Source organism: Bubalus kerabau, chromosome 5, assembly GCF_029407905.1.
Source record: "Bubalus kerabau isolate K-KA32 ecotype Philippines breed swamp buffalo chromosome 5, PCC_UOA_SB_1v2, whole genome shotgun sequence".
Classification (NCBI taxonomy): domain Eukaryota; kingdom Metazoa; phylum Chordata; class Mammalia; order Artiodactyla; family Bovidae; genus Bubalus; species Bubalus kerabau.
The window spans coordinates 134,870,658-134,895,001 of NC_073628.1; the positions used below are offsets into that span (position 1 = coordinate 134,870,658).

The 24,344-nt window shown below is 50.9% G+C and overlaps 1 protein-coding gene and 1 long non-coding RNA gene across 6 annotated transcripts; one reads left to right on the plus strand and one right to left on the minus strand.

Moving 5' to 3' along the window:
- LOC129653470 (uncharacterized) lies at positions 1 to 706 on the minus strand. Its single transcript, XR_008715146.1, has 2 exons — positions 548 to 706; positions 1 to 448 (listed from the first exon to the last, which is right to left on the minus strand). It is a non-coding gene; the product is annotated as an uncharacterized LOC129653470 (long non-coding RNA).
- KLHL12 (kelch like family member 12) lies at positions 695 to 23,884 on the plus strand. 5 transcript variants are annotated; one of them, XM_055583188.1, is made up of 13 exons: positions 2,707 to 2,840; positions 4,189 to 4,292; positions 5,164 to 5,250; positions 6,238 to 6,391; positions 7,384 to 7,601; positions 11,799 to 11,948; positions 12,862 to 12,976; positions 19,468 to 19,574; positions 20,349 to 20,544; positions 20,973 to 21,131; positions 21,440 to 21,538; positions 22,162 to 22,348; positions 22,575 to 23,884. In XM_055583188.1, the coding sequence occupies exons 4-13, from the start codon at positions 6,292 to 6,294 to the stop codon at positions 22,699 to 22,701; spliced, it is 1,458 nt and encodes a 485-aa protein (XP_055439163.1). In that variant the 5' UTR covers positions 2,707 to 2,840; positions 4,189 to 4,292; positions 5,164 to 5,250; positions 6,238 to 6,291; the 3' UTR covers positions 22,702 to 23,884. The 5 variants fall into 5 exon arrangements, with proteins under 5 accessions (XP_055439162.1, XP_055439163.1, XP_055439166.1 ...); XM_055583187.1 differs by lacking the exons at positions 4,189 to 4,292; positions 5,164 to 5,250 and adding an exon at positions 695 to 865 and having other exon boundaries at positions 2,607 to 2,840; XM_055583191.1 differs by lacking the exon at positions 5,164 to 5,250.
- Positions 23,885 to 24,344: the final 460 nt, after the last annotated feature.

The following is a 24,344-nucleotide window of genomic DNA, read 5'->3' on the forward strand; positions in this document are numbered from 1 at the left end:
CCCGTTTGGCCATAGTTTTATTATCCCTGAATAATCAAAGGCACCGCAGAGGAAAACGGTACACTCAAGCACAACTGGCGTGAACCTTCACAGGCACAGCGTCAAGGGCCTCATTCCCTTCGCAGGCGCTGAGATAAGTGCGCCAAAACCAATCAGAAGCAAAATTTCTAGCAGAACGCTCAGCACCCAGCAACTGTGAAAGGCAGCAGAAGCGGACAGGGCCCTGAGGACCCCCGGGACGTCTAAGGTCCTTCGTAGTCTCCCTGGCGGAGTCCCGCTTCCAGGGCCGCACGCCCCTTCCACGTAACTGTCTCGGAGGGCAAGCAGCAGAGAACCGCGCGGCGGTGGCCACAGGCCCGACTGTGACGCAGAGAACGCCGAGGTCCGTGGTCGCGGGGCTTCGGGATTCTCATCACAGCGATGGTCGGCCCGAAAAGGCCACTGCGGACTATGGACGGGAGGAAACGGGGCGCCTCGGTGGGTGTTCTCGACGTGAGAGTGCGCCTGAACGCGTCAGGTGAAACGCGCCCTGCGGCCAGCTCCCTACCTTGGAAACCTCCGCACTCCTCTCGAGTCGCCGCGCCTTGAGGCCCCAGGGTGCGTGGTCTCAGGGAGTCTTTGCCGCGGGCCGCACACGTGCCGGGGCCCGCGACCCTGCGCGCGGCGTCCACCCGCTCCGCCTACGCCCGTCCGCGGCGCCCGCGGTCACGTGACAGCGGTCCCGCACGTGACGCGGGCAGACGTGACGTCATCACGGCGCGCGGCCGCGAGCGCGGCGCCGGAGCCTCCGGGTCCGGGCGGCGGGGCTTGGGCACCTCCCGGGCCGCCCGCTCGCTCCGCGCCCGCTCGGCGGGCCGGAGCGCAGGTGAGTGGGCCGGGGGCGGCATCCGGCGCCCTCACCCGCCGTCGTCCCCTCAGGGCAGGCGGGGGCCTCCAGGCGTCGAGCGCCGCGACCTCCGTCTGGAGGCTGTCGGGGAGCGGGGCGCCGCCGGTGTTGTCGCCCGCCGGGAGGCGGCCCCTCCAGCGGGGAGCTCGAGGGGGCCCCGGACCAGGTGCCCTGGGGCGGAGCGCGGCCGGGGACCCCGGGAGGGGGCAGCCTCACGTGGGGCCGTGTCTGTCTGACTGGCAGAGCCGGCTCCGACCCGCCGCCCCAAGGTCCTCGCCGTATAGCGGCGTCCGTGCGGGCCTTTCTCAGTCTCCAGAGTTGAAACGAAGTTGACGGAAGGAAAGTCTTTCTGGAGATCATCTTATGCCTGCATGAACCACCTCCTTTTCTGTAAAATGGATCCTGTAGAGTGATTGGAGCGCTTAAAGAAGAGTACGCTACCTATAAACAGGAGCAGATGAGGATTTAGAGTCTCGTTTTCCCTTTTCGTATACAACTATGGTTGTGAGTTGTGGATTTTTGGAAAACATAGTTTGATTTAATTTTCTTGGATCCTTACAGAAAATTTTGGATTCCACATAAGACAGACTCTTAGTAACCTTCCAATTTCATTCCCCAGAAATTGTCCTTGAAGCAAACAAAAATAAAATAATAACTGAAGCTTGTCAAAAATCAAGAAATTACTTCTATTAATTTTTTAACGTGTAGCCTGTTGTTGAGTTCATTTAATTTATGCGTACAAGTGAACTTTACAAATGACTGGCTGTGGCCATAAAATTAGTAGTAGAGTTTTGATAGGTTTTCTATCCCAGTAATTTTCTCGTAGTATAGAAGAATTACTACAAATATTAATTTGTTAATATTGATGAATGTATACTATTAATTAGAGTAGGGAGACCTTTCTGTAGAACTTCAGTAGCTTAAGCTTGCATGGTCTCCATTATTCAGTGTAGGTGTTGGATCCTCTGGAGAGGGATAGTGGCATCCCACTCCAGTATTCTTGCCTGGAGAATCCCCATGGGTAGAGGATCATGGCGGGCTACAGTCCATAAGGTCACAAAGTGTTGGACACGACTGGAGTGACTTAGCATGCAGGCATGCATTGGGTCCTCGTTTGAAGTTTCATTTTAAGAAGAAATCCAAATATAGTTGGAAGTCATCATAAATAATTGGGTGCTTCTTTAGAAAAAGTTTATTGTCACTGATACTGGCCTTTTGCTCTAGGTTGAAGGCACAGTTCCTTTCTTGCATTCTGTTAATGAACATTTATTATACACTTGCTAGGAGAGAAAATATATATATATAACTGGGTCCCCACCCTCTATAAATATTCAGCTACTTAATTTCCTTTCGGTATTAAAAATAGTGACATCACACCTTTAAGAAATTGTATCTTCTGATTTTTACCATGAGAGAGAGCAGCCTTGTGAAGATAGGTGAGAAAGGAATAGTTTCTTTCTACTTACAGCGCAGAGTGTTGATGACAATCCTGTCCGGTGGTTTGGGCACTCCATGACAAGGGGAATTCAGAGGGAGGAGAGAGGAGATTTGCTCAGGGGGATTAGTGGCTGGCTTGTGTTGGTAATGCCAGGAAGGGAGTGTGCTCTGCTTGTGGATGTTTGAGTCTGATGGCGCCGCCTTCATTTGTAAAGCTAACTGAATATGTTAGTGTCCCCAGGCTTTCACATATGCTCATTGGTTTTGTTTCTTGTACTTACAGAATCCAAGGATCCCTTTCATTCTCTCTCCATATTGCTTGATGAGAGGCATTATGGCTCCCAAAGACATAATGACAAATACTCATGCTAAATCCATCCTCAACTCCATGAACTCCCTCAGGAAGAGCAACACCCTCTGTGATGTGACGCTGAGAGTGGAGCAGAAGGACTTCCCCGCCCACCGGATCGTGCTGGCTGCCTGCAGTGATTACTTCTGCGCCATGTTCACCAGTGAGGTACGTGGCGAACCATCTCCTCACAAGTGGAGCCCACACACGTCACCTCATGGGCATCTCATTTCACTGATGAAACAGTGGAAGTTCTATATAATTGTGAATCTCTGTAGTCTGGTGTTCAGTGGCAGACTCTGGATAACATCTGCCGTTTGCGCGTTAGTTTTCTCATTTCAGAATGAGGAGTAGCAGTAGGACAGTCTCGTGGTTCTTGTGACAGTTACCTGAGAAGCTTACAGGTGACGTGCTTAGAGCGATGTCCAACGTGCCGCAAACGCAGGTGTCAGCTACTGGGTTTTCCTTAGCAGTGTTTTATTTGTTTTCCTATTTTCTTTCTTCTAAAGTTTAACATTTTAAAGAATACAGGGGAAGAAGGAGGAGGGAAGCAAAGAGGAGCGAGAGTCCATCCTCATCCCACTCCTTCCTGCAGCGCATGGGAAGAGCAGTAGTCTTTCTTCTCCCAGGGGAGCGTTAGTGCAGCCGCAGGTGGGTGGCAGAGGACTGGTGCCTGGCTGTGTGGGCACACGAAACATCGCCAGAAAGATGCCAACTTGGGAGCACAAGCCCTTAACCAGGGAATTAGGGACAGGCTGGCCTGGCAAGAAAAAAGGTGGTGCTCACACAGTGTTAGGAAACAGGCTGCCGCAGTGGTTGCCTGGCAAGACACCCAGCGTGTGGAGGAGCTGCTGAGCCACGAGGGACGCGGAGAGCTAGCAGAGGACAGCAAGTCTGATTTTTTATTTTAAATAAATTGTCTTGATTATGTCATCTGTCTGTACTTGTACATAAGCCTGACAGACGTCGTCACGGTGATCATGTCGTGATGACGACAGTCGCCGGCTGGGGCCAGATGCTGTGTTAGACGATGGCCTGTCCCACTCACCCCAGGCACGGCTGCTGCCATCTCACTCTACACATGAGGAAGTAAGGTCTCAGGTACGAAATGCCTTACAGCTTGTGAGTGGTAGAGAGGATTTAATCCTAAGTTAACTTGGTTTGCCATTCCCTTCTCCAGCAACTTAACTTGATTCTAACTTTGATGTTTGCATCGTAAAGCCAGAGTCGTATGTGATGCTGAGCCAGTGCTCAGCCCGTGGCTGGCAGGGACAATGTGGAAGCCTGACATTTGCCCCAGTGGACCCTGTGCGAGGTGACCTTGCAGATGCGGTCCTGTACTGCCCCCCACAGTGTCTGCCGGTGAGCACCAGAGTGCTGGTGTTCAACTGGGCGAGGACAGTGTCGCCTGACTGCCAGCAGGAAGCACGGAGGACTCGTCACACGGTGTGCGTCCTGGCTTCACTCTTTCTCTGCACATCTGAAAAGAACTCCCTTTTCATTTTTTTCTCACCAGGATTTTGTAGTCTTCCTTTAAGAACTGACATCAGGCAAGAAAATGGTGAATGGTTCGCGTCTTTCTCAACTGAAGTGTAACTGACCTGCAGTACTGCGTTTGAGGTGCACAGCGTAGTAATCCGATACAACATAAGATGATCACAGTCTAGTTACCATCTGTCCCTCTTCAGAGTTATTTCAGTATTACTGACTGACTCCCCACCCTGTGCATTTCATCCCTGGGACTCATTTATTGTGGAATTGGAATTTCGTTCCTCTTAATTTCACTTTGTCCCGCATCTGTCTCACTCTGCCTGACTTACCTAACTTAGTGTGATAACCTCTAGGTCCTTCCATGTTGCTGCAGATGGCATTATTTTTATGACTCTTCATGACTGAGTGGTGTTCCCCGTGTGCGTGTGTCCCCCACGCATGCACCGCGTCTTCGCTCGCCCGCTGATGGGCGTCCAGGCTGCTTCCTGTCCTGGCTGTTCTAGGCAGTGCTGCTGTGAGCGCTGGAGTGCATGTGTGTTTTCAAATTAAAGGTTTCGTCTTTTCTGGAAATATGCTCAGGAGCAGTGTTTCTGAATCATGTGGGACTCTTATTTCTAGTCTTTTAAGAATCTCCAGACTGGTCTCTATACCCTTGAATTTGTTTTTAACACTAAATGATTTAAACAGGAGGGTCCAGAGACCTGGATTTTAGGTTCAGTTCTCTTAGAAATTCTGTGTGAACTCTATCGACCATCTAACCTCATTAGGTTGTCTGTAGAACAGAATGATTAAACTTGGTGGAGTCTTCATTCTCTTCCAGCTCTAAATTTCTCCATAAATGCGGTGCCACTGAAATAGCACAGGGTGAGGCAGGAGGCCTGGCTTCAATCTGTCTCTTGTTATTAATAGTGAAGACCTAGGTTAAGTCGTGCTGTTTCTCTGAAGCTCAGACCCTTTGTGTGTTAAATGGCCGTGACATCAGACCTAATTGCCTTACCAGGCTGCTGTGACCATCAGACGAAATAATAAGTGAGAGGCACTCTGAAAACCTGTAAAGCGAGTGTTCATGTGAGATACTGCAGTTGCTGTAAGTTCTTAGATAGTAAACTCATCTACGTATTTAAGCTATTTGGCTAATGGGAATGTAGGTTACTGACTAAGAAACTCCTGACATGAATGTACTTATATATTTCTGTTCATAAATACTTACAGTTAGTAAAATGTTTTTCCAAAATAATGTATTGGTGACATTTTTTGCTTTGGGGGATTTATTTTATTCTTGGCTTTGTTAGAGAATACATTTTGATGATTATTCTGGACTGATGACGGAATCAAAGTTGATAAAGATGTTTAGTTTATAATGGACGTACACTGGAGTTTTGTCAGTAATTGAAATGTCTAAACTAAGATCTAGTAAAACTTCCATAAGGTAACCAGTTTTCAGATAGTTACTGTCCTACTTAGACAAACCATTTTCTATGCTTATCTGGCCTCAACTATACTCATAGCCCCAACGATATAGTCTAGACTGAATGTACCACCAGTAATTCAGTAATCCCCAAAGAGAATCAACCCAGTATTGGAGGAAGTATCAAACAATCCAGCTGTCTTCAGTGCTGCAGTGGAACGCCCTCAAGGTGGCCAGCGTGCAGTCGCAGGACAGGTGGGCAGTGCTGGCTCATTCTGGAGGGTCTGCAGCCAGAACTCAGCAAAGTTCATGTTTCATCTGAAAAGCCCATGGACGCTAGTGGCATGCTCATGGAACTTTTGGTTCTATTCCATGTCTGCGTTTGTTTTAATACGAGAGCAGCATATTAAATTATTTACAAGTAAAATTGATATTCTCAGAAGGTGTCACCTCTGTGTGCTCTTGGGTTGCATATAGCTCCCCCATTTGAAAGTCTGCAAATATATGCTGTATTTGCTTTGCACAAATCAAAATAGACGACCTTTTTTTGTTAAAGACGTGTATGCAGTTAATATTGTTAGATCCCTTCACGTGCTTGGATGTGAGCCTCTGCCTTAACCTCGTGGAATTGCAACCGCCGTGATCTCATGCCCTTTTCACTTTCAGCTCTCAGAGAAGGGGAAACCGTACGTAGATATTCAGGGTTTAACCGCCTCGACCATGGAAATCCTGCTGGACTTTGTGTACACGGAGACCGTGCACGTGACTGTGGAGAACGTCCAGGAGCTGCTGCCCGCAGCCTGCCTGCTCCAGCTGAAAGGTACGGCTGCGGAGGCGTGTGCCCACAGAGGCCCGCAGCGTTCCAGGTCGTGGAAGTTGGGGGCACCACGGGCCTCGGGGCTAATGCCCATGGCTGAGAAGCTGAGGTTTCGTCGCAGTGTAGAGGAGCCTCCAGGTGTTCATCTCTGGCTCTTTAGTAAAGAGAGCACGTGCTTTCTGTTTGTAAAAACATGCAGGAGGGGCTAGTAGAGGCCTTTCCTTCCGTCTGTGTGCACAGCCGTCCTGTGGGGGGCATGAGACACAGTTACAAGTCATGGCCTCCATGGAGGGGCGCTACAGCAGGTTCCCCGGGTGGGTGAGGAGGCTGGGGGACCACTCACAGGGGCCCTTTAACCTTCTGAACCATAAAAATGATCTATTAAACATTGAAGTTGGCCCACAGAAGTGAAAGTGGAAGGTTTCCACAGCTCTGGCGATGGTGCCCTTCCCAGGTGCCGACCTGCGCTGACCTCTGGATCTGCTTCTGTTAGCTTCAGCCTTTAGAACACGACCGAAGGAGTGCGAGGCCTTTGCATTAGTGCCCAGCTCTGAACGAAGGCTACACTCAGAGCCTTTCACTTAGAGAAATGGGACAGTGTTACCAGCCCCTCCTGTCTGTCCTTCTTTGGCATCTTTCAGTAAGTCCTCGTGTGGAGTAGGGATTAGGTGCGTTGTGCTCAGTGACAGTTGGTTCTGTAGCGTGGCGCCCAGGAGTTTTACAGGCGCGTCTGTAACTCTGGCGGTGTCCATGAACACAGTTCCTCCTGCTGCACTTGCTTTAAGGCTGCAGCACACATCTATAAAGGCCTTGCTGAAGGCTGCAGAGCACGTAAGACAGAAACAGGATTTGCATTCCCAAAGAATGACATTTCTAAACTGATTCTTAGGCATTGAGCCAGGGTCCCTCTGATCCCACTCGGAGAGGTTGTGACCCAGGGACTGAGGCCTGTCCCCCACCAAGCGTCCTCAGGACCCCTGTCTGTGTCTGTCTAGGCGTGAAGCAAGCCTGCTGCGAGTTCTTGGAAAGCCAGCTGGACCCGTCCAACTGCCTGGGCATCCGGGACTTTGCTGAGACTCACAACTGTGTTGACCTGATGCAAGCAGCTGAGGTTTTTAGCCAGAAGCATTTTCCTGAAGTGGTGCAGCATGAAGAGTTCATTCTTCTCAGCCAAGGAGAGGTGGAAAAGCTCATCAAGTGCGATGAGATTCAGGTACCTACCTGCTTGGCATCCGCTCTCTTCAGGACTGGGCCAAAGACCAAAAGGCAAGATGGAGCTGCTGTGCTTCTGTAGCCGGGCTTTTGGTCAGGTGTCCACATTAGCGCTAAGGTTTGAGCACGTGTCCCTGAAGTTATATGCCAAATGTATTTGCATGTTTATGGGAGGGAGTTCACTTCTTCCTCAATGAAATCTGTGGTCCCAGTGGTTAAGAGTCACTATTAAACAGTATGGAATAAGCAGAAATGGGAAGTTAAGTAGATTTTTTTAGGATACGTCTCTTGTTACGCCTTCAACTTCTTTTGAAACATGCACTGAGAATGTCTCCTGTGCAGCACTCACGCCCTGGGTGCTGGGGAGCTGAGAGTGAGCAAGGCACAGTCTTGTTTTCAGGGGATTCACAGTGTTGTAGTGGAGACAAATGAAAAGACGCAAGTGCTGACAGAGTGTCGGGAGAATCACGAGCCTGTTCAGAGTAAGGAAGAAGAAAGAAGAGGAAGCTTCCGGGTCTAGATGAGATGGTAGAGGAGGTGGATCAGGAGGACCGAACAGAAGGCTGGAGACCGCAAGCAGGACGCAGTGGTGGGCACCTCTGGGCGTGGCAGGCTCTGCTGGCTGAGTTGGGCGGCGGTCCCGCCGGCCTGCGCCCCGCGCCCAGGGACACCGCCCCACAGGGAGGAGCTTGGGGGCTGGTATAGGTCTGTAGCTAAACGGGACCCCGAGTGTGCGCAGCAGGGCCATCGTGTTGCTGAGGCCAGCAGCCACCTTGGCAGCCCAGCTCTCCCGTTAGCTTCTGGAAGCACCCAGCAGAGCCTTGTTCTCAGGGAGGAGTCCTTCTGGGGGCTTTGCTTCCCCGGCTGAGGAGACAGCGATCCTCAGGGAGGATCCTCTAGGGAAGCTGAGACTTCCTCTCTCTCTCTTTCACTGTCCTCAGATAACAATGAAAAATGACTGTAGATGACTGGATCCCAGAAGTTCATGGCACCTCAGTATAAACAAGAGGTATTAATATATTGGAAGGAAAGTTTAATCCTTTAAATGCTAGAAAAGGAATTTGTTACTTAAAGAAAGTCTGTAATATATTTAGTAAGCATATTCAGTAAGCTGATTTATTTTGTTAAACTGGGATTTTCATGGAACAGCAAGTCTTCAGTATATCTCTTGTCAGCGTTCACCCGACTTTGTGTTGGCGCCTCTGCCAGGTGACTTTTCTGAGGGAACTTGACTGGGGCACGTCCACACCCTTGTTTCTGACCCGGTTCACATGTGCTTCACGTCTGCCTAGGACGCTGCTCCTGTAAGGACTTCGGGGCCGAGTGTCTGTGACCTGTTCTCGCCTGTGCTCACGCGTGGGGGAGCTGGGTCCTCGCACGGGACGCCAGACTGGTGGTAGAAGGGGCCCCGCAGATGTAAGCTTCACTGCGAACACTCACAAAGTAACTAACTCCTGGCTCATTTATCAAGTATTTATTGAGTTCTTCCTGTGTGCCCAGAGCAGTTCTGGGCTGGGGATCCGGTTATGGACAAGATGGACCAAAAGCCTTGTACCCTGGGGTTTCCATTCTCACGGTACCATTCTTGGCATTTTAAAGTGTTATTAATTCTCAGAACCGTCTCCAGTTTCCGAGATGAGTCATCACCCACACTTGGCTCGAGGGGCAGGACTCGGCCGCCCTCACCTCCCGACCGTTCTGGCGACCACGGGGCAGGGAGCTGGCCGCCCCTAGTTTGTTCCTGCGTGACCAGATCAGGGAGCCCTCGTTCGAGGGCAGTGGAGACCGTGAATAAAGCTGGCTGGAGCGGGGAGGGCAGTGAGCTAGCCTCTTCAGAAGCCAGGGCTGACTCTTCTGTGCCATCTTCCTCACGTATCTGGCAGGAATGGCCTTTGCTTTTTTCAGCAAATGACATTTTTTTCTCTTTCACGTGCCAGCCAGAAGCACAGGCCAGATGTCTGACCCTGTTGCTAACTCACGCCTCCTCTGGACCATGGAAAACAATAGCACCTGAGACAGCGGAGGCAGGGTGTCACGCTGCGTAAAACAACATGGGCTTCAGAGTCACTCTGGAGTTCGGTTTTGGCTGTGGGGCATGTATTCCTAACCACTCACCTTCAGATTCCTCTCCCATAAAATGCAGAAAATAGTTGTACTCAGTATGTAGGGCTGTTCTAATGTCGGCTGATACATAAAAGAATTCTCTGTGAAAATTTATTGCGGAGAAATTTTCTCTGTGGTGAAGCATTAATGTTGGGGGCTTCTCTCGGTTTAGCTGTTTCTCTGCGATGCTTGTTTACTCTGTCTTTAGTAAGGTCAAGGATCTCTGCTTAGGATGGAAAAAGCCCATTTTCAATGGATGTATCTCATTGAAACCTAGAACGTGTCAGAGTCCAGCACTCAGCTGTTCAGAACTCTGAGCCTGTCGTCCTTGCCAAAGCCGAAGTTCAATTAAAAATCACGGCCACTCTTCTGCACCCTCCCCTGCTCCTGGTCCCTCGGCAGCCTGGGCTCACCTGAGCCCCTGTACGCTCAGTGTGCGAAGCCTGTCAGCTCTGCTATCGTCTCCGCCTCGCCGCCTTCTGCCTGTTGGGCCCAGGGTAGCCCGTCTGGGCTCCCAGCAAGCAGCCCTTCTAAACCATCCTCCGTGGTCGCCAGAGTAACTTTACGAAACATCAGTGTGGTCCTGTCACTTACCTGCTAGACACCTTTTCACAGTTTGGAGGAAAATGCAGTCTTCTGGGTCAGGGTTTGCTTCTCCAGCTTGACCTTTTCCGTCGCCTCCCTCGCTCATCCCGCCACACCAGGCTCTGTCATTTCCCAGGCTGTCCAGTAGAACGTTCTGTGAAGATGGGAAGGCCCTGTGTCGGTGCTGGCCAGTTCACTGACCCCAAGCACTGGTGGCCTTCAGCACTTGTGAAGTGCGGCCCGTGGGACTGAGAAGCTGAGTTTGTTTTCCCTAGCTGCACCGCGCAGCTTGCAGGATCCCAGTTCCCAGACCAGGGATCGAACCAGCTCCCAGCAGCTGAAGCACCGTCCCAACTATTGGACCGCCAGGGGATTCCTGAAGCGGGATGTTTAGTTTTAGCTTCACGTGAATTGATGTAGACGTCAGAGCACATGGGGCTCGTGCCTGCAGTTTTGGACAGTGTGGTTGTAGGGCTTCTCCAGGTGCTTCCTATCTGCCAAGGCTAACTGCTACCCCTCCGCCAGGTGGAAACCTACGGCTCCTACAGGAAGGCCTTCCCTGTCCCGTCAGTCTGCGTAAAGAAATCTCAAGTTCAAGTCAGTCTGTCTCCAGCCCCTGGACTTTTCCTGTTTGATACATAATAACAAAGTGGGATTGTTTGTTTTTCTGACTTAAGTTATCTCCCCACTTCAAGAGGAAGGTTCATGTCTGATTTGTTCCTCCAGAACAGTTCCTGGCACTTAGTAGGTGTTTGGTAAATCCGTCAAATGAATGAACGTTCGGAAGCATTTTCTGTCCTTTCAGTTCTTGGCAGAAGTCCCCAGAATGGCTCCTCTCTCTGGGCGCTGCCACACTCTGAGAGGACCTCAGGACAGGCGGACTCCGGGGCCTGGTCCTCGGGTGTCGGTCTTGTGAGTCCCGGTGCCCACTGTACCGAGTGCTCGTCCAGGGACAAGGTTTCATTTCCCGCCTGTCACGTGTAGCTCAGACCTCAGTTCCCCAAAAGATTAATTATGTGTATCATCTCAGATTGCACGGCACCGTGCAGCGTGGTCGCTCAGGTGCTCATTGATGATGCTTTGCAGACTCTGCATTCCTTGCATTGTTTTAAGGGAAGTTCCTGCTCACAGGCCTGGCTGAGGAGTTGGGGAGCAAGGCTGGACCTCCTTAAACAGCACCTGTGAATAAATGTGTCCTGAGAGCCAGTTTTGAATAGGGCAGCAGGTTCCCCTTTTGCCTACTAAAGTTTCAGAAATGACCAGAAAAAATTTAGGAATGGAGAAAATTCTGAATTAAAAGCTGATTTGTGACTGATGGTCTACTAGGTACCCTCTCTCTTAGATGTTTTTCACCCAATCTGACTATAACTCTTCTCATGATCTTAGCAAGTTGTGTCTGAAACGATCGTTTCCCCAAGAGCCTGGCTGTTTCTGGGAGATGGGAGTGACTGGGGGGAGGGGAACGGAAGATGGCTCCAGAGCTCCCCCACAACGTGTCCCGCGCCTGCAGGTGGATTCTGAAGAGCCGGTCTTCGAGGCTGTGATCAGCTGGGTGAAGCACGCCAAGGAGGAGCGGGAGGGGTCCTTGCCGGGCCTGCTGCAGTATGTCCGGATGCCCCTGCTGACCCCCCGATACATCACAGACGTCATAGACACTGAGGTGAGTCGCCGGGACGGGCGTCTCTGCAGCTTCACGTCCTGCACCCAGAACTGGTTTCCTAGAGGCAGAGCACCCCCGGAGCCTGTCCCGGTCTGCCCGGGACGTGCACAGTGCAGGGTCTGTTAGGCGGTCGCCGGGCAAGTCGGGCTCCCAGCAAAAACGAGAATCTGTGGCTTCATTTAATTTTGCTCTTTGTTGTCTTTTTGTTTTGCAAGCCGCTCATTATTTTGCATAGCAGTACTGGATGATAAATTTTGTCCCTTTCTCCATTTAAAAAAATTATTCCAAAAAAAAATTTGTTCCATGAGAGGGGACATAGGTAAACCTATGACTGATTCATGTAAAGCAATTATCTTTCAATTAAAAATAAATTTTAAAAAATGCAAGGCAAAAAAGAGCAAAACAAAAAAAATTCGTTTCAAATTGCCTTGGAAAAGACACTTTCCTTGTCAAGTCTCTCTATTTTTGACTCTGGAAAGGTCAGCTTGAAAGCAGTGTGATGTGTTTCATGTCAGCGTGGCTCCTGTCGTGTTTGTTTACAAGCATTTCTTCAGCCTCAGTTCCCTGTGGGGCGTTTCCTGACTTTCTCCATGGGCCACCGGGACCACCCTGGAGACCACCAATCTGTAAAGCGTGGGTGAGGCTGGCCCAGCCCATCTCTGAAAGTTCATCACAGACACGCCTTTCCAGTCGTTGGCATCGGGGGCTTGCCAGCTGCTTAGTGTCATCTCTCAAACTCGGTCTCGTTTGTGTAACGTCTTCCTATGGTCCATTCACGTCCCCTCACCTACCTTTGAACCATGTGACGTCTATTCAAAACAAACCTTTTTAAACTCATTTCCGGAAGCCCACGGCCTCAGCCCTGCCGGCAGCCCTGCTGAGGCCCGCGCTCACTCTCCTCCCACTGTTGCAGCCTTTCATCCGCTGCAGCTTGCAGTGCAGGGACCTCGTTGACGAAGCCAAGAAGTTTCACCTGAGACCTGAGCTGCGCACTCAGATGCAGGGGCCCCGGACGCGGGCGCGGCTGGGTAAGCTGGCGTCTCGTGTGTGCTGTATCATCTTGAGCAAGGCCCTCTGCCACCCTGACCTTGCGTTCCTAGAAACCAAGGGCATCGTCCCTTCTAGTTCATGTGGCTGTTGGGAGGGTAAGAGGCGATAGGGGGGGAAAGCACTTTACAAATGTCAAGTGTTAGGCAGTGTAAGTCCCAGCTGTATTTCAGCGTATTTGGGGCCTGTGGGTTAGAGCTCTCTCAGATGCCGTGTAGTCAGTGAATCATCTGCTGCCCTGTGCCTCCCTCCTCCGGGTGGAGAGGAGGTGAGGAGGAAGCCTTGCGGGTAAGGCAGGGGTCTGGGAGGTCGGAGGCGGTGCTGTGCAGCGGGCGAGGGCCCGGAGCCGAACCAGACGGCGGTGCTCACCCACGATTACCACTCACCGCGGGTGTGAACTTTGGCAGGAAACTTAACCCCTCGGGGTCCATCGCCAAATCTGTGAAACAAGGGTCATCACAGCTCCAGCCTTGCAGGTTGCTGTGAGAGGGAGTGCGTGCTGCCTCCGGAGGCTGTCACCTTAGTGGACAGGCCTGGGCTCAGGTCCCGGCAGCCGCTGGCTGGCCTCCGCTGGCCTGAGCTGACGCCTCTGCCTCTGAAACGAGGAGGCCAGATGAGACCGTGCGTGGAAGATGCCTAGCGCTCCACCTGGTGCGCGGTCTGTGCTCACGTGTGCCCTCACTTCCTGCTCGCTGTCCCAGGAGCCTAAGCGTTTGGCAGCTTATAAATTACTCTGTGTACATGAGGTGGTGTTTTGTTGTTGTTATTTCCTGTTTTTACTCTTATCTGACTGTGGCTTCATGCGTGCTGGGTATTAGTTGATAATTAAGCCTTTCATTCATAGATATAAGTAGAGTGATGATTTATCTCATTCTAATGGCAGAGTTAATAGGTCTATAGAAATTTTAGAAACAAAGAGAAGCAAAAAAGTAAACGAGTCATCCGTAATTCCACCACGCAGAGATACTGCTTTTTGTTGTTTTGTTTTTAAAGGGATGCCGTTCTGTTAATCCCTGGGAGATGACAAAATGTGGCTTGTGTCTCATGTTGTATACAGAGATTTATAATCAGCATGAGATACATGGAAAAAATATAAAAAGAAAATTTTTGAAAAAGATTAAAGGACTGAGTGTGAAAAATCACGAGAATATTAGAAGAAATTATAGGAAAATATTTGTATTCTGGGTGGCCTTTTTTTCTATTTTGATAAATACACACGACGTAAAATTCATCGTCTTACTATCTTGGATACATTTCAGTGTTAAATACCGTCACACAGCTCCCACGTCCAGAACCATTTTCATCTTACAGAACTAATGCTCTGTATCCATGAGACAGCAACCTCCCTTCCCTCTGTCCCCTTTTAACTAAAATAGGAAAACTTGGAGCCCTTCATGGTTACTTGACTGCATCAGGTTTGTTTTTTTTTTTTGTTTTTTTAATTGATGGCAAAAGGCAAAGACACGGACTGGTGGACTGGGAGAAAATACACTCGATACATACGACAAAAGGTTAGTATTTCTACTATAAAAAGAACCCTGCGTGGCAACAAGAAAAAGAGCAGTGACCTCGTAGAACGGGGCATGGGAGCAAACAGGCAGCGCCCAGAGCGCCCTGTGAGAGGGAATGCTGGGCGCCCGAAAGGTGCTTCACCCGGAGGTCTGGACGAGGTGCACACCCTGTGTCCCACCTCGGGAGTGTCCTGTGAAGCAGTGTACAGTATAGACGTAAGCACGTAAGAGTCCAGACACAGGCATAAGAATGTTTACCACAAGTTGCTGATATCGAGAAGGAAATTGAGTACAACCTGCACCCCAAGTAAAGGGGAGTGGCTGGTTGAATTATAGCACGGCTGTACCATGCAACGTCAGGAAACTTAAAAGGCGTTGAGTCAGATTCACGGAGTTAATTGTGTACACTGAGTGAGGGGAGAGAAAGCGGCAAGACTCTTCCGGGTGTGTGTGTTTACCTGAGCACAGAAAAGGGTGTGTATACAGGATAAGCACTAACCCCTTCATAAAGTGAGATCGCAGGGGGATATTAACTACTAAGGCTTTGTTTCCATACCTCTGTGTTATTACCATACGCTTGTGGTTACACAGAAAATAACATAAGTATTCTCTAAATACCAGCTGAGCCAGTGAGGTGGTGCCAGGAAGCTGGCGCTCGGAGACAGGACATTCTCCTTGCTTTGGTTCCTGCTCCCAGCTCCATCACTGACTCTAGGAACTCACTGTCTGAACCTGGACAAGTCCTTCAGCGCCTCTGGATTACCACCAGCTGTACATCAGAGGAGTTAAGTCAGTCATTAGAGTTCTTTCCAACACAGAAGATACGTTTCCTTTTTGTAGAGCCAAAAGCGCCCAGCCAGCTCATAATTGCTCGTTAAGGGGCGCTACAGTGACGCTCCGTGGGGACCAGCCCAGAGGCGGCTCAGAGTTCAGCTCCTGCCCTTGTTTGAACAGGCAGCAGAAAACCTCTGCGGCTCAAAGAACTTCTTGTCCTGCCCTGGAGGGGTAAGAATGTGATTTCTGCACGCCCACATGGTGCTGAGGTCCTTTTTTCAGAAGTCCTAGGAAGGAAATAATGAAAATATTCCCAGCTGGGTTCTTAGTTTAGCATCTCTGTGTTTCCACCTTAGCATGAACCGTGCCGGCCATCCTGTGCTCTGCCGTCCCCTTCAGGGAGGCTGCTGAGCCAGTTACCAGGACGATGGCTCTTCTGCACACAGCACAGGGCAGTGAAATGCACAGGAGTGAGCACAGCATGCCACATCCTACACGTGGGGGTTCTGTTTTCCTTACTACCCTTACCTGTTACTCTCACCAGAGATGTAATGCAGATTGCAGCTCCTGCCTCGTCACTGGCTCCTTCCTGTGCAGGTGGAAACGCAGGTCCCGAACGCATCCTTGGCGTTCCTGCCGCCCGTCTGCTCTTCCCTCCAGCAACGCACCCCAGGGCATGGGTGCTCCCCCAAAAACAGAGGTGACCAGGCACTGCTGGGAGGCCTCGGTGTCAGCAGTGTGCCTGCACACACAGTTCTCGTCGTGTGTCTTAGACACGTTTTCCTCTTCGTAAACGTGGAAGTCCAGCTTGACAGGCCCCCATTGGTTGGCAGAGAACTAACAGGCTTCCTTCTGCTCAGCCGTTTCCCCGGTTCTCCTTCACAGTAGGCAGACTGCTGGAATAATGGTCCCAGTTCAGGGTCCAAAGACAGTGAGACCCTTGGGAATTGTTCTGAGGGAGGAAGACTTCCAGGCACAAAGCAACAGAAGAAATTGAAAAGGCCAGTGTTTTTGATCAAATAAAAATCATGTACCACATTGTCATGGTCAGCGAGGAAAATAAATTCACTCCAGCCACAGCAAAGGGTTAAAGTACTTTGTAAAGAACTAAAAAAAAAAAAAAAAAAGCACATAAGACAAAAACACTAGAGACTTGAGTGTATGGTTCACAGCCAGGGAGGCCTGTTAAATATAAGAGGAGAAGTTCAGCCTAACTGCTAATAAAGTCTTATTAGTGATAAATAATACAATAAATACAATTTCTTGCCTATCGAAGTATCAGAGAAAATAGGCAGTGCTACAGAAAGTAGAATGGATTGGCACCTTTAAGTGTCGGTGGGAATGTAATTTGTTTCACCTGTCTTATAGATCAAAGGATTCTTTAAGGTTCACGTTCTTCACGAGGCAGTGCTCTCATTTCTGCGTTAAAGAAACGGGGAAATGTCTCATATTCACGGACATTTATCACAGGATTCTATGTGATTATTTATAATCCAATTAGCAGCTCCTGAAATGCCTAAAGTATTAAATCATAAAGGCTTTTGTTAGTATCTTGAGAAAATGAAATGGAAACAGGCTGTGCTGTGATATGCCCCACTTCTGCCGTATAGACATTCAGAAACAGAGCTGGAAGGAGATGACAGTCTTCTGTTTTTGGGTCTTTGTGGAATTACAGATAAAGTTTTTTCATAATGCTTTTATTTTCAAGCTTTTTAACAGTGAAAATGTGCTTTATATATTACATGTTTTATAATCACAAGACGTAAAACTTATTTATCTTTTTAGCCAAAGGGCGGGTCATATGCAAGTAAGGGCGACAGTCATACCTGCTCTTGCTTTTTAAACTTTTTAAAAGGAAATCATCTTTGTGATAGAAAAAGCTACATAGGCTAAACAGACATCAGTATTGCCTAAAATTACATTTTCAGTGTTAAAACACTGGCCTTCTTATCCTTATCAAAAGCTCTCTTGGCACTGACATGAACTCCAGCTGCAGTGGGAAGTGAATCAGTTCACTCACTTGGCAGACAGGCTTCCAGCATGGAGGCTCTTTCAGGGACGGTAATGGGCAGAGAGGCTCGGGGGCCGGTGGTCTTGGCACCCGGGTGCTCAGAGCCCTGAGCTGCCGAGCGACCCCACGCTCGCCCTGTCCGCACTCCTCTGTGAGCCGGGGCCAGCCGGAGCCTGCACCAAAAGCCTTCCTGCCAGTCGGCTGGTCCTCTGGGTGTGCAAATCATAGCTTGACTCGGTGGAGTTTGCTTTACCGTGTGGTGGAGTTTGCTTTACTCTGTGGTGGAGTTTGCTTTACTCTGTGGTGGACTTTGCTTTACTGGGTGAAGCATAGGAAACCCCTCAGCTGTGGGTGTTTTCGCTCAGCTGCCCCTCCGGGGTCATCATGGCCTCCCCACCCATGCGCACGTCAGAGGGAGAGAATTGCTGGGGGGAGAAGGTGGTAAATGGGAGAAAGCGCTGCCAAGGAAGACCCTGGCCCCCCAGCTTGGAGGAGCTTAAACATAAAATTAGTGTCTTGCGAAAGGACCCTGTGTTCAAATGCTTTGTTTGCGAAAAGGAAGTGACTGCTCACCTTGGGAGTAGGGCCTACCTACTTTACTTGGCAAGTACACAGAGAGGTGCCCTCTCATAAGAGGAGGTTAAAATCCGTGGCTTTTGTGTAGGTTATTAAGGAAAATAAAAAACATATATAAAAGCAGAATAATCAAAGGATTCCCCCATACCTGTCACCCAGTTTCAACAGTTATTGACCTGTAGCCTATGTATTCTGAAGCAAATCCCAGACAGGATAAAATTCCATCCATATTATATTATGCTTTTGTGTGTGTCTCTGAAAGATGAAACATACAACCGATTATTTACCTTCATCAGATTTAAGTACATGTTCACATTTCCGCAGTTTTCCCATAATTTATTTTTCTTTGTTTTTGAACACTTCAGCTGCTCCAGTCAGGATCCAGACAAGGCTCACATGTTGCATTGGGTTCATAGCTCTCTTTAGTCTCTATAAAATCCACAGGCTTTTCACTCCTGCTTTGGTTTTCCTTTGCAGTTTATTTGTTGAATTTCCCATGATCTAGATTTTATTGACTACATCCCAGCAGTCTCATTTAACACGTTTTCTGTTCCCCGTGTCTCCTGTAAACTGGTGGTTAAACTAGACTTGATCAGTCTTGATAAAATTTAAGATTCAGCTTCAGTTTTGTGGCGCAGGCTCTCCGCTGGCGATGGTGGCACGCTTCCTGCCGAGCGGTTTGTGTCGTTCCCCTGCCGGTCGTGGCAGCCGTGACTTGCCTGGGGGCTTGTCTGTACTTCCTGTCAGTTTAAAGGTACTCTGTTTGGTCTTTCCGGTCCAGGTCAGCTAAATGCTCTCCTGAATGTCCTGAAATGCCCCAGCTAACTTCTCTACAGTAGAGCAGCCACACAGGGAGTTTTCTCAAAAGAAATATTATTGGAATATTATCCAGAGAAGTCCCTAGGGGAAAGGGGAAGACACAGAAGCTATCAAAATGCCTCATTTGGTAAGATAGTAGAGAAAAAGACTCCCTTTAAAAGTCTAGCCTTATGGTCGGTTACCTGGCAGTTTTGATGAATTAACAGGACATGTGGTCATGGAGTTGGCTAATTTGGAAAAATTAAGGTCATGGAAAAGATTTTTAAATTTATTATTTGGTTCCTAAGCCACATCTCTCAAATTTTGGGAGCCAAGGTTAGGAGAACATTCTTTGCCATCACAAAAAACTCCCGTTTTGAGTTTTACAGGGTGAGAAAGGCAGGGAGCTCCTCCAGCCTACCCTTAGAGCCTGTTGTGGATTCAGCTGGAACCGTATAGATGGGTTTATGAGGTGTAGGGTGTGTTCAAGCTTCTCCTGTGGACAGAGGAGCCTCACGGGCTGCAGTCACGGGGTCACGAAGAACCCGAGACGACTGAGCACGCGCGGCGTGTTCAGGCGTGCCTTCTGGGCTTTAATGTTGTCTGGAAACTCGTGTCGCCGAGATTCGGGTTCTCAGGAAGCAGCAGTTTGCTGCTGGGCAGCCCTGTGGAGGCCTCCCGTCTCGGATGGCTCCTCCTGGCTGCGCGGGGCAAGGCGCCTAGTGCTGTCTGCACTGCCCTGTCCCTGTGGGCAGTCAGCCGGCAACGCGGGAAAACGGCCTCTCTCCTCGCTTGTCCTCAGGAGCCAACGAAGTGCTTCTGGTGGTCGGCGGCTTCGGAAGCCAGCAGTCTCCCATCGATGTGGTGGAGAAGTACGACCCCAAGACGCAGGAGTGGAGCTTTTTGCCAGTAAGTTGTGATGGAACCAGGCCCAGGGAAAGAGCTTAAATGTCCGCAGCCCCTGATTCCGGGTGGTAACTAGCCCAGCCCTCAGAGTGGAGAGGCCTGGTCACAGCAGCGCGTCCTGACAACAGGCAGTTACAGTAGTCGGTTGTTGACTGACTCGGCTTCAGGAGTACCTGCGGCCCTGTGTGCAGTTACACTCGGCTGGCCGCCGCCATTCCCACGCCTTCCCCGGGCCGCCCGAGCGGTTCGCAGGGTGCCTGCCCCTGCCCTGTTAACCTGAGCACGGTGCTCAACTGTGCTGGACTGAGCTGGTGTCTGTGGGACACAGGGTCTGTGTCTCCTTCGGGGTTTCTGCTTCAGTGCAGTAACTGTGAGAGACGTGGGGGTCTTTTGGTCATTTCTCATGACCTTTTAGGTCGTTGGGTCCTTGCTCTTAGGGAGCAGTGCGCTAGTCTCTTCCTGCTTCACGGAAGGATGTTGGTCTTTAGCGCAGCGCTTATGGAGTGGGAAGGAATCGGATACTGAATAAGGGAAGGACGGTAGATCCTCCGGAAGCCTTAGAGATAGATGTACAGAAGGCACTCATCAGTAAGAGCATCAATGAGCAAGAGGCTTTCGTCCAGTGGCCAGGCAGCAGATAAACCGCTGCTCAGAGGGCTTCACAACCTCAGGCGAAGCAGCAAGGTGTGGAGGGAAACCCAGGAAGGACCACAAAGATGGGGCCTGAGACCTGCCTGGCTAAAGTGGCAAAGGCACCTCTTCTCCCCCGAATCCTAGAGCATCACTCGGAAGAGACGCTATGTGGCCTCGGTGTCCCTTCACGACCGGATCTACGTTATTGGCGGCTACGACGGCCGCTCCCGCCTCAGCTCCGTGGAGTGTCTGGACTACACGGCAGACGAGGATGGGGTCTGGTATTCGGTGGCGCCGATGAATGTCCGGCGCGGCCTGGCTGGAGCCACCAGCCTGGGAGGTAGGCTGGTGCACGGGGCAGCATGTGCGCTTCGGGGCGGCTGGGTCGGGGTTCACAGCTCTCTGTGAAGTGCGGAGGCTGCTGGCGGGGTCAGTCGCGCCTCTCTGCTTTCGGACACTCCCAGGCGTCTCAGTGCTGACGCTGGAGCTGGTAACTCGGGTCCCAGCGTGCTGGGGGGCAGCTGGCCCCAGTGGTAGTTTTGCAAACTCCCATCTAGGGAGTGTTTCCGAAGATTCCATCTTACTCTGTTCTTACATGTCTTAACTGTGCTGTCCTCTTTAAGAAAGACTTAATTGATTTATCCCTTAAAAAAAAAAAAGTTGTTCTTGCCTCCAGGCATTTGGAAGAGTTGTGGGAGATTTGTAGAGAAGGAGTCGTTAGAATCCTCTCAGTCTCTTAACAGCCTGTGACTCCTTCATTCTGAGCAGATATGATCTATGTCTCTGGGGGCTTTGATGGAAGCAGGCGCCACACCAGTATGGAGCGCTATGACCCGAACATCGACCAGTGGAGCATGCTGGGCGACATGCAGACGGCCCGGGAAGGTGCCGGCCTCGTGGTGGCCAGCGGGGTCATCTACTGTCTAGGTGTGCAGGGTCTGGGACGGGGCGGGGGCGGGGCGACTGAGGGCAGCGGCCTTGGCGTGGGGTCCCTTTCACCAGAATTGGCTCATAGACTTCCTCCCCCTAAAAGCCTGGTCTGTCCCAATATAGTTTTCACTCACTGGGATTCTCCTTTCCGTGAGAGCAGAAGACGGTGCTGTCAGATTTCTCTCTGGAGCCCTTGAGGGAGAGCTGGAACTAAGAGCATCAGTGAGGCCCTCGAGAAAGGCAGGCCGGGAGTGGGCATCAGGACTGACCATTCTTTCTGGAATGGTTCCCGTTCTGTCTTTCAGGAGGATATGACGGCTTGAATATCTTAAACTCAGTTGAGAAGTATGACCCCCATACAGGACACTGGACTAATGTCACACCGATGGCCACCAAGCGCTCTGGTAAGACCAGGCAGGTCCTGGGGGCAGGAGGTGGAGCTGTCAGACGTTGCCTGGGCAGGGGCTGCAGGCCTGTCTTACTGGCGACCTAGGAAGCGTGGGTCAGGGCCCTTCTCCTTAGTGCCTGTGTCCCCTAAATACAGCGGCATGAGACACAGCCCAGACTCTCACTGGGTTAGTGTGAGAGCAAAGCCTCCTTGCCTTATCTTTTTGCACCCGAGTCCCTCCCTGCATCCTAGCCTCCAGCCCAGCTCTGTGCAGTGACACGGGCTGCCTGAGGGAGTGTACAGGAGTCAAGGGGGTCTTCCTGAGCCCTCAGGCTGGGGTAGAGGAACAGAGAGCCCAGCGTCCGGGTACCGGATGCTCCAGACCCATCACAACCCCTCTCCTCTCTTTGCCTCTTTTTTCCACTCCTTTTCTCATGACTAGGGCTGGGCTCCGAGTTAATGAAAGCGAGATGACAGCCAGGCGAAGAGGGTGCAGGTGGGCGGCTGTGCTGGACTGGACCCTCCAGGCTGTCGGGCCCTCGGCCACTCGGGCTCACCCAGCCGTCAGTCAGGGTTTTGTTTCTAGGATTCAGATCCTCAGCTCAGCAGCCTTCATCTGCTGTGCCCTTTCCTCCCCAGGTGCAGGGGTAGCCCTGCTGAATGACCATATTTATGTGGTGGGGGGATTCGATGGTACAGCCCACCTTTCTTCTGTGGAAGCCTACAACATTCGCACCGACTCCTGGACAACAGTCACGAGCATGACCACCCCGCGGTGCTACGTCGGGGCCACGGTGCTTCGGGGGAGACTTTATGCAATTGCAGGGTGAGGCGTAAATCTGGCATCCAGGGCCGTGTGGTCTGATGCACGTGTGTGGTGGAGACAGGGTTTGGTTCCGCAGAGAGAGGGCCCCATGGCAATCTTAATGTGGGGCCGTGTGGGAGGGGCCTGGGCGGGGGCTTTGTGGGGCGAGGCTTGTGGGGAAGGGGCTGTGAGCAGGAGCGGTGGAGGTGCGCCTTTCTCCCTCACTGCTGGCCCCCTTCACCCTCAGCTACGACGGGAACTCCCTGCTGAGCAGCATTGAGTGCTACGACCCCATCATCGACAGCTGGGAGGTCGTTACCTCCATGGGAACTCAGCGCTGCGACGCCGGCGTGTGTGTTCTCCGAGAGAAGTGACTGGGCAAAGAGACAGTTTGCAGAGAACCAAGGGTCCTTTCCAGAATGTCTGTTTCTCAGAGTGGGGAGGGGATTACAGGCTCAGTGCCGCTGCTCTGATTACGATTATTTGACACGCCCTGGCGTTGGGGGTGTCCCCGAGGAGGGTGAGCCGCAGACACTCGAGGGCGGAGGCCGCACCCTGCGTGGGTATGATCGGCCAGACTCCTCTCTTCCTGGCCGCGGGGGCACTTGTTCCTCACCTTTAACTTAGTGTGCGCTCCAGAGAATATACCTTTAAGTTGTGCCTCGTGTGCTGTGAAGAATTAAGGTGAATATGAACTCCAAGGTGTGGGCAGTATCCAGCCTCGATGGTTGGAAGGGTACCAACTCTCTTGCTTTTCCAAGAACAAATCTCTTTCCTAGTCTACAGGTAATAGGGGCAACACAGTTCAGTTCTGGAGGAAAACGAGGGAAGAGCTCTGTCAAAACTTCGGGGGCCTCAGGAGTTGGGGAACTGGGTGTCCAGTGCAGGAGGGGAGCTGGATGCGGTGGGGTGTGAGGGAGCCTGCACCACCGGAAGGCTGAGGGGCCCTAGACACGGAGCAGCAGGGCCAGCGCGTGTTAGCTGAGCAGCAGTGCAGGAAAAGGGTCCCAGACCGAAGTTCGTGTGACTTCACCATTGCCCTGCCTGCCGCCGCGCCTGTATCCCAGGAAGGCTTTCCTCTGCCGAATCAAGGACTGCTTTCTCCGCTGTTGCCGCCCGCACTGTTTAGGGGGAGGGGAGGAGCGGGGGTGGCAGCCGCCTGATGACTCCCCTCGTTCTTGTAAGGGCACACTTGTGCTAAGGAGTCGTTTTTACTGCTGTGTTTTGTACATGTTGTCTTTTCTTATTAGAACACCCATTCCCTGCCTTTAGCCTGGATCTTGCTCATCCCAGGACGGAATAATCAATGACAACTGAAATCCATTTGTTAGTTTCAGTACCGCCTGTCCTTCTGAACTCCTTCCAAGGCTCCCCTGTGCTGTGCAGTGACCTTCCTGCTCGGAGGATTGGGAGTGTGGGGACAACATGGTCACCTAAACAAGGATGCGCTTTCCCTTTGTTCTGAAATTCCTTTTTTTCCTCTTTCCCTGAGTTGTATTGACCTAAAGTTCATTTTGTTTGTATTTTTTTAAGAAAATATTAAAACAACAACAACAATGGTCTCAAATGCCTGTGTTTGTGGCAAACCAGCACCATCTTCCAGACATTTCGGGGGACAAGGCATAGGGACCTGCTGTAGGTCTTGTCTCTTCAACCCGTTCCCTTGTGTGTTTGCCACTAACTCTGCTGTGTCTCTGTTAGACAGCTGAGAGGTCTCCGGAGGCTCATCAGCACGAGGTTATCTGAGTGGCATATTCATGGCCTCCCCTCACACTTGGACATGACTCGGAAACCACAGGGAACAAAGCGGAGGCAATCTTGGGGTAGTTTTTTACCCGCTTGAATTTTAGGGTTTTAGTCGCCCCAGTCCTTTTCCCATTTCCTTGGGTTTTGTGCCACGTGACACAAATAGCTATGCAGAAGGCTTGCAAAACTGCGAAAATCCTGGTATTTCCAGAGCAGAGGGAAGGGGGGCCAAAGGGGCTCAGGAAAGAGGCCTGCCAGCCTTTGCCTAGCA

Coding starts and splice junctions, on each gene's coding strand:
- KLHL12 (XM_055583187.1), top strand. CDS start 2,646: ATGAGAGGCATTATGGCTCCCAAAGACATAATGACAAATACTCATGCT. Junction 11,949..12,861: donor CAGACGTCATAGACACTGAG/GTGAGTCGCCGG, acceptor CCACTGTTGCAG/CCTTTCATCCGCTGCAGCTT. Junction 22,349..22,574: donor AGACTTTATGCAATTGCAGG/GTGAGGCGTAAA, acceptor CTTCACCCTCAG/CTACGACGGGAACTCCCTGC.